The sequence below is a fragment of the Chaetodon trifascialis genome, chromosome 10, assembly GCF_039877785.1.
Source record: "Chaetodon trifascialis isolate fChaTrf1 chromosome 10, fChaTrf1.hap1, whole genome shotgun sequence".
In the NCBI taxonomy this organism is placed as follows: domain Eukaryota; kingdom Metazoa; phylum Chordata; class Actinopteri; order Chaetodontiformes; family Chaetodontidae; genus Chaetodon; species Chaetodon trifascialis.
The window spans coordinates 24,940,007-24,952,871 of record NC_092065.1 but is presented as its reverse complement, the minus strand read 5'-3'; the positions used below and the strand labels follow the sequence as shown (position 1 = coordinate 24,952,871).

General features: G+C 41.9%; 1 protein-coding gene across 9 annotated transcripts in view; it reads right to left on the bottom strand.

The window, feature by feature from the left end:
• Positions 1–1,302, bottom strand: part of bicd1a (bicaudal D homolog 1a) — a 34,535-nt gene extending 33,233 nt beyond the window's left edge. For 6 of the 9 annotated variants that reach the window (XM_070972213.1, XM_070972215.1, XM_070972214.1 and 3 more), the window contains exon 1: positions 762–1,124. In XM_070972213.1, the coding sequence (XP_070828314.1) occupies positions 762–977 (216 nt within the window). In that variant the 5' untranslated portion in view covers positions 978–1,124. Of the gene's footprint in view, positions 1–761 lie in introns of all 9 variants that reach the window. The other 3 variants (XM_070972218.1, XM_070972217.1, XM_070972219.1) reach the window with 3 other exon arrangements.
• Between the last annotated feature and the right edge of the window lie 11,563 nt (positions 1,303–12,865).

Genomic DNA, 12,865 nt, shown 5'->3' with positions numbered 1-12,865 from the left:
CCCAAGACCTGTATACAGATAATGCATCAGGAACACAGCATTTTGGCACACTCATGAACATAAGTGTAACACAGGACCCTCCATCTTCACAGTAAGGCTTCCTTATCTGACATTTAGATCAATGGACAACTGAGTCACCACACAAACTATTGTGGACGACTGTGACGATCCAATTACTGAGGGATTTCTGAGAAAGAATATATGTGTTGGCAAAGCACCAAAAGGCTCAGAGTCCCAGCAGTCACCTGAAAGTAATGACTGTTGCTAAGCACGCTGGGTAGGAATCTTGAAACAATGAAACACGGTGCTGTGGGATGTTGCTGTGTTCTTGCAGAGCTTGCAGTATAAATATTGCATATTATATTCCAGCACTGGTGCCTGCACAGAAACAGCATAAATGACTCACTTTTTAATCAGAAATGATTCACACAGGATGAAACCTGCAGCATTTGGGGAGATACACACTGCTACACGCCCCAATTTGACGAGTTTTAACAATTCCTCATTTTGCTGGGGACCCTAGAAGCCACATAACGAAGCCTGCTGGGTCCCACTCCCCACCTGGCTCTCCTCTGGACAGCCACAGATAGCCGCTGAGCGCATATTAACACAACAAACAAGACATCAGTCATGCTGGCGTTGGGTGGACACCCTGCTGGGGCGATGCAGCTGATCACAGCCGACACCAGACCTGACTGCAGTGCGTTTGCCTCACCACTAGCAAAAAATAAAAAAAATGCAGCAGAACCGGGTCCCCCTACCTCCTGTAACTGCTCCAACTCCTTCCTGAGAGTCTCCTGCTCGGTCTCCAGGTCCACATACTTCTGCTTCAGCGCCTGGTTCTCCTCCAGGACGACCAGTCCGCACTCCGCAGCCCTGATCTTCTCCCGGTTCGCCTCGGCCAGTTCCTGGGTGAGCCGCTCCAACTCGGCCCGGTACTGATCCACCGACTCTGCGCATCCTCCATCGGCGGCCATCGCCCCTCTCTGTCGGTCTGCGGTTCCCACTTTGTCTCCACCGCTTTGGACAGAGCCTCAGAGGCGGGCGGAGGCTGAGAGATGCTGAATGTCCGCCCCCCTCTATTGAGAGAGCCAGTTCAGGCAATATGTGGAAATCTGAAAGAAGGAATATAGAAAGAATAAACACATTTACCTCAGCTGTGTCGTCAACAGCACCTATAATAAGACAGAAGGACCATTATGGCTGATAGATAGAAGCCTGGCGATTTAAAATCAGGTCAGTGTTGCCTCCAGAGTGACACTCGGCAAAACATCATTTCTGCTTATTCATGGGTGCGAGGGCGCCACCTGTCCGCTGCTTTGTGGCATAGCATGGTGTACTCTGTCTATCTGCCTGTTATCAGTCCTATTTAATGTGCACACAGGCGTTTTCTAGCGCTGAAGCTCCTGTATTGCAGAAATAAAACACTTCTTATTGGCTGAGGCAATTACAAAAACACTCTGTACGTCCACTGTGCAGGTTCCACACAACAGAGTCAAGTCCATTTTATTAAAGCAGCCCAGTATCACAAATCACAAATGTGTCTAAAGGGGCCTGACAACACCATTTGTGACACTTTCTATCCTTAGACTTTAGATTCAGATCAAGACCCTGACCTGTGATTGACAGGTGTTCTGCTGTTACTGATGAATTATCATTAAAAATTAAAGTTGTTATTACAGCTGTGTTTGTCAAGTCAACATGGCAGCCTTTAGAGCTACTAGCTCATCCGCTTCACTGCATCTACTGTGGTGGAGCTATTTCAGTGGTGGTCACTTGGGGGCGCTGTGGGGGCCTTGGTCGCCTTCTTACATGTGGGACTAATTGATAGGGCCGGTGGTCTGTGGTTATTGACCATGAGGCAGAGTAAATATGTTAGGATTGTTTTGAGAGGTGCGCTTTTAGTTTGAAATGAATTGATTGGCATATCCATCCATCTATCCCTATTTATTGTACTGAATATATGTGGTCCAATAAACTAACTGCAAATTTCTGCTGGAAATCATAAAAGAAAAACAGAAAGAAGAGCTAAACTCAAGGTAAGATTAACGGTGGTGACATCACTCCTGACAGGTGTTTCCTGGGTAGAAACTGCATGGCTGATGTACAGGTCAGAGGACATTTTAAAACTGTATTGTATGTGAAAAGTTTTGTTTTTTAAACCGGTTTTATAATTTCAGATTTTGACCTATTGGGTGACTTATAGAGAGTATTTTGACATGCATATAGTTGCCTATCAGCCTATTTGGTTGTTCTCTCTGTTCTCTCAGCTTTATGGAGTTTTACAGCGAGTTTCAGCTCATTGTTCAGCTGTCTAGCCTGCAAATTTACTGCTTTAATTCACTCTCAGCAACGCTTCCAGCTGCTGTAGCAGCTGATTTCAGTGAAAACCACCACTGTATACCACTTGCTCAGCACCAAAGGTCAGACAGACAAAGTTAGCAACAATCTGGTGAGCATTTAGCAGCTAATCAAGCAGACGTTTCCCTCTGAAGTTGGTGGAGACCAAAGCAGAGCTAAAAGAGAATGAACACTGTACTTATATCTGTCAGGTGACCAGACACACCGCTCCAAATGATTTCTAATGTTGCTACTTAACTGTTGGATGTGACAATAAGCAGCTGTCGCTTGCTGTTCTGCTGTGGTCACAGCTTGTTTCCACTGCCCCAAGTGGACAAAAAAATCAGTTTTGATTGAAGATACAAGTATTCAGAGCAAACCAAGCTGAAATTTAAACTGTCAGAATATAACAATATAAAACAATCTATACGTATGTTAGTGGGTGTTTCCATTATTCTACTTAGTAAAACCTCTAAATGCATTACTGACCACTATAAATAGACATTATACCATCATACAATTGCTGAAAACAGCAGTTTGAAACTCGCTCTTGAGCTAGTTTTTATTCTGCAGAAGACGATCGCTGATTCCTCTGAATCTTCAAACTGAGTTATTAGTGCAGCTCAGTGAGATGCTCATTGTTTCACTGTCAGGGCATCAACATGCAAGAAAGTCCTGTCAAAGAGTCTCAAAGCCGGTCCTGTACTAAACAGCAGCATAGACGACTGCAAGGAATCGTACAAGGCCAGTCTCTTCAATGACTGTGTGGATGGATTTAAGGTGCTTTTAACCAACGACACTACTGAAAAGTTAGGGTTAGGGTTAGGGTTAGGGTTAGCTTATCATTTCTATGAAAAGCATTTTTGCTTTAAATGTCCAAGCAAATTGTGAAATTTTTGATTTACGATATCATCAATGTGCAAAATCCCAGACCATATCATCCAGAGGTACGTCAGGCCACGTGTTGATCTGACTTAAATGCCAATTTGCAACACCAGAAATAGCAAAATCTGCATTATGATAAAATAAGTGTGGTCAAAGTTTTTTGTTTGACGCTCAACAACTTTTTGTCTTCTTTAACCAAGCCCCTGCAGCCAGGGGCAAGATAAAGTGCCTTTGAGCAAATAGATGCAATAAAAGAAGATATGATTGGGGTGAAAAGTTGAACTGCACTCACAGGCTTGTTAAATTTAATCAGTTATGGTATTGATAGTCAAGGCAAAGCGGCGTTATCTTTCTTATAATTGACAATTACTGAAACACTCTGTAACACTTCTTGGACTCAGGGGATGTTATTGATTTACATCACTGGAGCCTTTTCGCATATAAAAGGTATATCACCGTCACAAGAAGCAGGTTTCAAGGTGAATAGAAAGCAACAGAGACAGTTACAGTACAACTGGTTCCACTGTTACAGTGCATTTACAGTAGCCTAACGTAAAGATATTGCCAAAACACAAATTAATTTAAACACCAATACACAGTTTTTTTTTTCTACTTTGCAAATTTTAAGTTACAGTTATTCACATTTACAGCACCTCTGTACAGTAATTCCACTTCCAGCTAGTATTTCCTCTTTCATCATATTCAACAAGTTCTCCAAATTCCCCTGCTGACCTGCCAACAACCCCGACTTACGAGGCCAAATTAAGATAAGTGCAGGTTGTCAGAAAGTCAAACAGTTTATGGCAGTGCTATATCTTATCTCTGACAAGGAAGTGTGGTGTCATGAAAAAATCAAAAGGCTCTCCTGCACAGTAACAGTGCAAATACAGCTTTCTAACAAGAAACATGCCGAGTGTCCTCAAACCTTGATCTCCACAAATTCATCAGTGCAGACTTATCGCAAAGACAGCTGAACGCTTTCAGTAGCCAGCCACGACATTACTATTATTATTACTATTTGAAGATGATTTATTTGACCTTTTGCCTTTGTTCTACCAGGTGAGCTATTAGGGCAACCCAGGATATCAGTTTTGAACGTCACTGATAAAAATGTTGAGTTGTTAACATGCAAACTTTATTTCAGGTTTACAACGCACTGTATACAACATGTGTTAACACATCATTTAAACAGGTTACAGATTGCAGTCTAAAGCAGTTTTGTGGATCACCAGAAACTCATTATGATCTTTGTACTATGTTCGCAACAGTATCATCATTTGTGAGAATAATGAAGGCGCTATCTGTCTGTCCCCAGCGGGTCAAAATACGGTGCTCGGTCCTGTGATCCGGGGAATGTGTGCTGGTCAGCAGGGTGGGTGCTGATGTCGCTCTGAGGAACAGCCTTGATTGGAGGGGTTTAGGTGAGCAGCATGGCAGCCAGCACACTGGCTGCAGCTGGGGCTTCTGTAGGAACTGGGAGAGCGAACGCTGATGAGAAGTTATCTCAGAGAAACAACAAAGCAATCACACGTATGATCACTTTTGAGTAGATACCTGCTTCAGTCAATTTTCCACTATCCAATCGTATTGTTGCATTTGGGAAAAGACTGATGTTGAATCTTGTTGCATCACAAATGTCATTGTTATTTATGGACACTATTGGTCTGGATCTTAGAGGATTAGAATTAATGACTCACACACACACACACACTCATATGTTAGCTCTATATATTATAATAACTGCTGTTTAAATTGTCAGCTCTATTTGTAAAGCACTTTGAGTAGCATGTTGTGTATAAATATGGGTATATGGGGCTATAATGGAGCTGGAAAATATGTTGCATTTAAAAAAAATGTACAAAATGATTAGTCCTTTGTTACCTCATAATAAAGCTGGGGGTGACTGGCTGACTGTTTAGTCATCAGTTCTATATCCTTCAGTGTTTCGGCCTTCCTCCATTTGGCTCTGCGGTTCTGGAACCAAATCTGAAGTAACATGAAATAAAGATCTTTCTAAAATAACATATACTTAGAATTTAGCCATCCATGTATACGTAGCACAGTAAAGAAAGACTTCTATTGTTATCACTTTCCTCTGTGGACAAATCCTCCTGTACAGTGAAAATCAATAGGTTAAAAATTCACTAGTTTGAGTCAAAGAGCACAGACGTGATGCGAGGTTACGCTGACCCAGAACGAGTCAGTTCGATCTGAACCAGTGTTAGTTCTAATATTCCAGTTGAGTCATTAAATAAATCTGCTTATTTTGACACATTATTAGACAGTTTGACCTTTCACGCATGTATTGTTCGTTGTGTGATGTTAGCAATGTGCATGTAACAAAGGACACGTTACTAACAATCAGTAAGACAGAAGCTAAATTCACAATCATATTTTAGCTTGTGTAAAAATTCACAAAAAAGCCCCTGTCTTAAGAAGTATTCTACGCATGACTACTGGGTAAAGTTCACTCGTTAGTACACTGGTGCTGTCCATTATGACCCAATGATTGTCAGTGTGTAACTCTCAACGAATGATCTTTTTTCTCATTTCCTCTCATCTGGAAGGTAATGTCTTATGTCAGCAGCCGGCGAAAGACAGTAACTATTGATCCACTGATGACTTTAATCAGTCTGTTGTTTGTAAAGACTCATCGAACTGTTCGTAACCCCAGTTTGACTTACTGACTCGAAATTTATCAGAATAATATCACGATTATTACATTTTGCCTCATTTTAATCCAGCTATGCTGAATATTGTAATATTTGAACAAACCTACCACTGATATATTATTGGATATTGCAATGATGGTTGTTGGTAAAATCAAACAAACAAAAAATGCAGGTGCAGCCAGTAAATGTCAAACAAATTCTCTCACTAGCAGTTAATCATACCAGCTGCTGAGCTGCATGTGTCTCACCTGTATTCGGCCCTCGGTGAGGTGCAGGCGATAGGCTAACTGGTCTCTGGCGTTGACGTCTGGGTAGTGACTCTGCTGGAAGACTTTCTCCAGCTCCTGCACCTGGAACGGCGTGAACGTCACCCTCGTTTGCCTCTTTTTCCTTTGACCTGTCAACACACGATGGTCACTGACATCTTCTCCTCATCAGCATCGTTTAAACATTCACTAAAATGTGAGGCTGTCACCGTGAGGTATTTTTCACTCCTCTCCCTTCTATTTTAAATTCTAATACTCACTGATGCACTCTGTGGCGGCTTTTGGAGACTCTTCAGCTTGTCTGATTTGTGGAGTTTCTATTAGCAGAGACAAAATTCCAACATTAACAGGACAATTAATTCGTTGCTATGTTTTCATGCTAACTATGACGCAGCAATAAAAATCCTACCTGCACATGAGAGCGGCTGAGATGTGCTGGTGTTCACCTTGATAACAGACCAGTCACGATGAGCTCCTTTCTCTTTTCTCACACATGTGGGCCTCCTCAGTATTTCTTCAATCGAATGGGATAATTTTTTGCGTGGCTGAGATTCTCTTTCTTCATCCACGCAGGACTCTTGCTCTGTATTTCCTCTATTCCACATTTCCAGCAGTTGATCCCCTGCCATCAGCACCTTTGTCATCTCTTTTATAGTATAGACACAAAATATCCCAAACTCCTCTCTTGCACAGCTCCCAGGCTAAAAAACTCCTGTTATCTGACTTCTTCTTCTGCGCTCTGGTGTGTTTGTTGCACTCTACTCTCTGACAGGTAAGGGAGGTAAGGTTGTCTTCCCTCTCCTGTCAACCTGTGTGTGACCTGTATCACATGATCGTTATTAGGGAGGAGCAACTGGCAGTATGTGACACTGCATTTAGCATCCACTAATGTAAAGTTTTTTCTTTGAGTGTCCTTAAAGAACTTTTCATTTATGCTGTTCTCACTGTAAATGCATACATGTACACTCCTGATATTATTCTCTGACCTTATCGCTCTTTCAGTCACAACATACCAGAGAACTGAGGTGTTACTTTTACAGTAAGCTTTTATTGCCTTCAGTGAAACCACCATTAAAACCAAGTCTTGCATTGTGGAGGCCAAGCTGAGACAAAATCTCTGGTTCTGTAGTGCACAGATAATATTTAACAATAAAACATATTCGAATTTTTGCTTCTCTTTCTTATCACCAGAGTTACTGGAAGGCTGACCTTTATCATTATGGCCTCAGAATGCCCCCTCACACTTTAGTTCACCTCTCAGAGACACTGAGAACACAAGATAATAGATAATAGATTATGTGTTTAGTGTGTCTCCATCTAGTGGTGTGCATTCATTCATTTTTGAGTCTGACCATAAGAACGTAACAAGTGCAGGAGTGATCTTTTGAGTGCATCTCTTAAGTTTTAATATCTACTCACCAGCAATGAATTAAAGATTTCTTCTATTTTTTCGCACACAATGCAAAAATTCTTAAAAAACAACTGATTTTCACTCTGATCCAGTGTGATTTGCAACATGAGCGTGAACCCTTTAGATGGTGCTGTTTTCTACCTTTCCGGTCACTCCTGAGTGAGTCACAAAATGTGACCCACATGTGTCTCTCGTGCTCTGTATGTAATCCATCATGTGGAGTTATGAGTGGACCTGATGACAAAGAACAAACAATATTGTTCATTCAAAGGAAAGCTTACTGCTAATTGATAACCATAAACATACGCATGTTACATATACTGCATGGTGAAAAATGCATTTTGCATTCCCTGTTAGAGTCATGGGATGCATTTTTATTAATGATATTACAGTCGGGCTGCACGGTGGCGCAGCAGGTAGTGCGCGTGCCTCACAGCAAGAAGGTTCGATCCCCGGTTCGATCCCCGGGTCAGGCGGGGCCTTTCTGTGTGAAGTTTGCATGTTCTTCCCGTGCATGCGTGGGTTCTCTCCGGGTACTCCGGCTTCCTCCCACAGACCAAAAACATGCTCATTAGGTTAATTGATGACTCTAAATTGTCCGTAGGTGTGAGTGTGAGTGTGAATGGTTGTTTGTCCTTACATGTGGCCCTGCAATCGGCGACCGGTTCAGGGTGTACCCCGCCTCTCGCCCATTGTAGCTGGGATAGGCTCCAGCCCCCCGCAACCCCGAAAGGGATAGGCGGTATAGATAATGGATGGATGGATGGATATTACAGTTTCCCAGGTTGGCTTTCCTTGGGACTTGGTACAGCAAGGATAACCACGTCATTGTTTTGCTCAGCTATTTTTGCTGCAGTTTCAGTGATACCATCTTATGTGTAGCACTATTTATCTGTGTATCTGATCACAGAACAGTCAGGATAGAAGATAGTCTTTAATGTTGAATACCCATTGACAGTAATAGCATGAATTAAAATTCATAAATTCATGAATTAAAAAAGATCTATATTATGACAAAATACACTTCTTAGAATAAAATAAGGTGGTGTATTTTAATACTGTAAAACATATGTCGTTAATTAAATTAAAATGCTGTTTCTGGGGCATTTTAAGTCCTCATTAAATCCTGTTTTCAATAACTTTCATCTATCATTACCAAAATATTATTTTTATTGTTTTTATTTATTTATTTTTTTTAGATAGCTTTCAATCCATCTTTGAATTTTATATTACACCTTTACATGCAAACAATATCCATTCTCTCCTTCAGTTCTCCTTCAACTCGTGCAGCACATTATTCTGTGAGAGATTCCCCTTGCACTCGGGATTGATTGCACACCACCCCTCACCCAATTTGATTATGGAACAGTCTCTGAGGCACACATTTAAAAAGTACGCTATCTCTGTGGCCTAATGTGATCATGTGCCTCTGATGCAAAACCTCAGACTTGAATGACCTGATCAACAGTGTGTTGTGGTTCAGTTCGAGCAGCGAAAGGAAGGAAGAGCTTTGGCTATGCTTTAAAGACGGTGCACGTTAAGATAGTCAGAGCTTTCATTAGGAGCACATGACAGCAATGTCGTAGCTGCTTACTACTCCCACTTCAACCACTGGTTGTCAGGCCAAAATACCATGGCTATATAACACACACATGCATAATATTTATAGTATGATTCTGGCTTTAATTCAGTCTTCTTAAAATCGTTCAAAAGAATACTGGCACTAACATCAGGCCTTACCGCCTGACATGTGATGGATGCTTACAGTATATACTGCATGCAGTCACATGCACACAGAGCAAAAGACCTCATGATGTCCAAGCTGCTTCTCACAGTGATGTGCAAGATTCATGTGAACCCAATTTCCTTCGACTAGTCTATTAAGTGCATTTTTTTCAAGCTCCAATCCCGACTATTTGAATAGTAATAGTCAATGCAAAAGCTTTCAAGTAGTATTCTGTCACTTAAAACTGTTTTTACTGTTACTGTAACCTCCTGTTATGGGATAACCACATTAGTTTCAATTTCATACAGAATGAAGGACTCATGCAGTTATTTGAGATTTTACTGTCAGATGTGCAGCTATGCTAGCATGGCTGTGTGGATAGCAAAGCTGATTGGCTGGTTGGTCCATCACTTTGGTCCAGACTGAAATATCTTTAAGACTTTTAGACGGGTTGCCATGAAACTTTGTATGGACATTCATTGTCCGTAGTCAACCTTTCTTCTAGCACCACCATGAGCCTGACATTTGTGGTTTTGAGTGAAACGCCCCTGGCCGCTGACACATTGTACACACTTTTCATGTGCCCCTAAGGATGAACTGTAATAACTGATGATCTTTTCATCTGGCACCACCATCAGGCCAAAATTGAAACCTGTCCAGCGCTTTGGTTTGAAACAAAATTTGGAAACCTGAAGGCATTTCCATCACTCTCAGCTGTACTTTGTGTTTGTGCTAATTAGAAAATTCAGATTCAGAGAAAGTTTTTTAATCCCTGCAGGGAATTGCTTAGTTGCAGTACAAACTGCTCAACACAAAGTTAGAAAGATGGATAAAATACTTACTAATACTAATACTAATACTAAAAAAGGTACAAAACTACAAAGTTACAAACTACTAAAAGGAAAGATAGCCATGATACCTGGAGTCAGCAGTGTGAGGAGAAAGGGGACAGGACATTCCCCTGTAGAGATCCAGTGCTGCTCACTACTATGTCTGACATGCATGCATGCATGCATGCTGGAAGCATCTGGTCAGGAAGTCCATAATCCAGGACACCAGAGGAGCATCCACCTGCATGGCACTCATCTTCTTTCCCAGCAATGCAGGCTGGATAGTGTCAAAGGTGCTGGAAAAACCAAGGAACGTGATTCCGGTCTGAATCGCCTGGTCGCCTGGCAGATATATGATGGCATCAGCCTCTCCAACATCTGTTTGGTAGGCGAACTGGAGGGGGTCCAATGAGGGCTTGACCGGCGGCCGGAGGGAATGCAAGAACAGTCTTTCAAAACTGTTTGAGGTCAGCGTCAGTGGCCTGTAGTCGCAGGCGACAGTGGGGTGGGCCTTCTTTGGTACAGGGATCAGGCAGGATGTCTTCCACAAAATTTGGACCTTCTCCAGGCCCTCAGCAGCCTTGGGCTGATGCCATCAGGACCAGCTGCTTTTTCCAGGTGGAGTCTACTCAGGTCCCTCCTCACCTGGTCATCAGAAATGGTCAGGGGATGGGAGACGTTGCTGTGTGGCTGTTGGTTAGGGTGGTCAATGTGTGTGTCCATTCTACCGAAGAAATGGTTGAGCTTGTTGGATGTGTTGATGTTCCCATCAACGGTCTGGCTACTCGGCTCGTACACAGCGATGGTCTGCATGCCTCTCCAAACCTCTCTGCTGTCATTCTGCTGTAGCCTCTGCTCAAGTTTCCTCCTGTATGCCTCTTTACCCTCTCTGATTCACTGACAGGAGATCATGAAGAAAGCACTGGGGTCTGAGATACCTGCTTAGCATGCTAGGATTAACATTATTAGTATATTAGCATGCTGGCCTTATAATTTAGCTCTCAGAGCTGCTAGCGTGGCAGTAGTCTAGGTTTACTTTGTTTACTTAGAGTTTTGCATGTTCTGTGTCTAATACACGTTCTATTATGGAAAATAAATACGTTAAAGATACATTTCCCAATAATGTTGAAGTGTATAACATGATATAAGGCCTTCTGTACTACCAAATATCATAAGCAGCAATTCTGTATTCCTGAAATTCCTTTGTATAGTTCAGAAGAGCTGTATTCAAGAGTGTTTTAGAGTGAATAGCTTTTAATCATGGTTTTAAACTCACCTATAAGTACAGTTAATTTAAAATGCCCCATGCATGTGCAGCACAAACACTAAAACTATTTTCACAATTTACACATTAGCCTCTCAGTTGTGCAGGTCAATAATGACTGTGGGACCAGCTGATTAAGGAGGTGATGTACATTATGAGCAGTAAGAACTTAATATATAAACAGAAACCAATGCCTGTCACATCTTACTGTTAGAGATATCCACTCACCTTTTCATACAAGATACAATGATTCATAGAACAACTGTCTGTCAATGTCACTGTAACTGCTGTGTAACCTAGTTACAAAGAATGAGGACTGACAGAATGAAATGTGTATCATACAATAATGATACATGTTCATTTCTGACAACTTTATTGTGTAATGTGTGCTCTTTAAATGTATGAAAGTATTGAAAACACAACTAATAAACTGCAGGGGTAATAGTTTGAAAGATTTTAGTTGGTAGCATTCAGACCAGAGAAGATTATGTGTGAGATAGAGACTTTGGAAGAGGGAGCCGGAGGATGTGACTGAGTGTGGGAATAAACTGCTGTGGTATCCCTTTGACGAGCTCTGCCCCTAAATAATTTATTGCTCGCTTTTTCTTCCTCCTGATGTCATACAGCTGCCAGTTTGTGACCTAGATCTTGACCTTGAAATTAGAAGAGATGCAGAAGTACAATCCTGTGACAGAGAAGGTTAAAAAAACACCCTCACATGGATGCTAACACTGACAATCTGAGTGTCCTCCGCTGCCATATTAGAAATGCCTTCTTCTTAATTAAGTAGATGTGGGTTGCTATCAAACTCTTAGACTAATAATCTAGTTTAATCTAATATCATTTCAGGGTAAAGAGAGCAGTGCTGTAAATCAGGAAATGAAATTAGCATTTACTGAATGTTAACTCGTCATCAACAACAGCTTTGTGCCATGTGATAGTTTGGCAACATGTGATGTTATGAAGGTTTGCCCCCCCCCCCCCCCCCAAACAAATATTTGGTGTTAAAATTAGAAGGAGAGCAGGCAACACACAACAGAGCTCTGCCCTGAAGACTGGGTTTTAACTATTCAGTACCTCTGACTACAGAAAACTGACTTGACTGTGTCTTAAACAACAGGCAACAGAGCAAACAGCGCTGCCTCCATGGATCTGCTCCCTTGGCTAAAGAAACCTACTGACCACTCTGAAGGCATTATATCTTTTTTATGCTCTTTCAATCTTCTTAAAATTCTCTGAGAGAGACAGAGACACAGAGGAAAATGGCGTGCCCTGTCCGAAAGGTTATATCCTGCTTGCCAGTTGCCGCTTGGTCAGCTGCTGTTACCGTTGTAATTGGGTTCACATGAGCTGCTGGTGGGACTCATTCAATCAACAAGCACAGCAGTCTCATGTCTGAACTCCGTCCTACCAAACCACCGCACCCATAATCCGACCTCCCAGCTCTCTCCCTTCTCTGTTCCACTCTCCA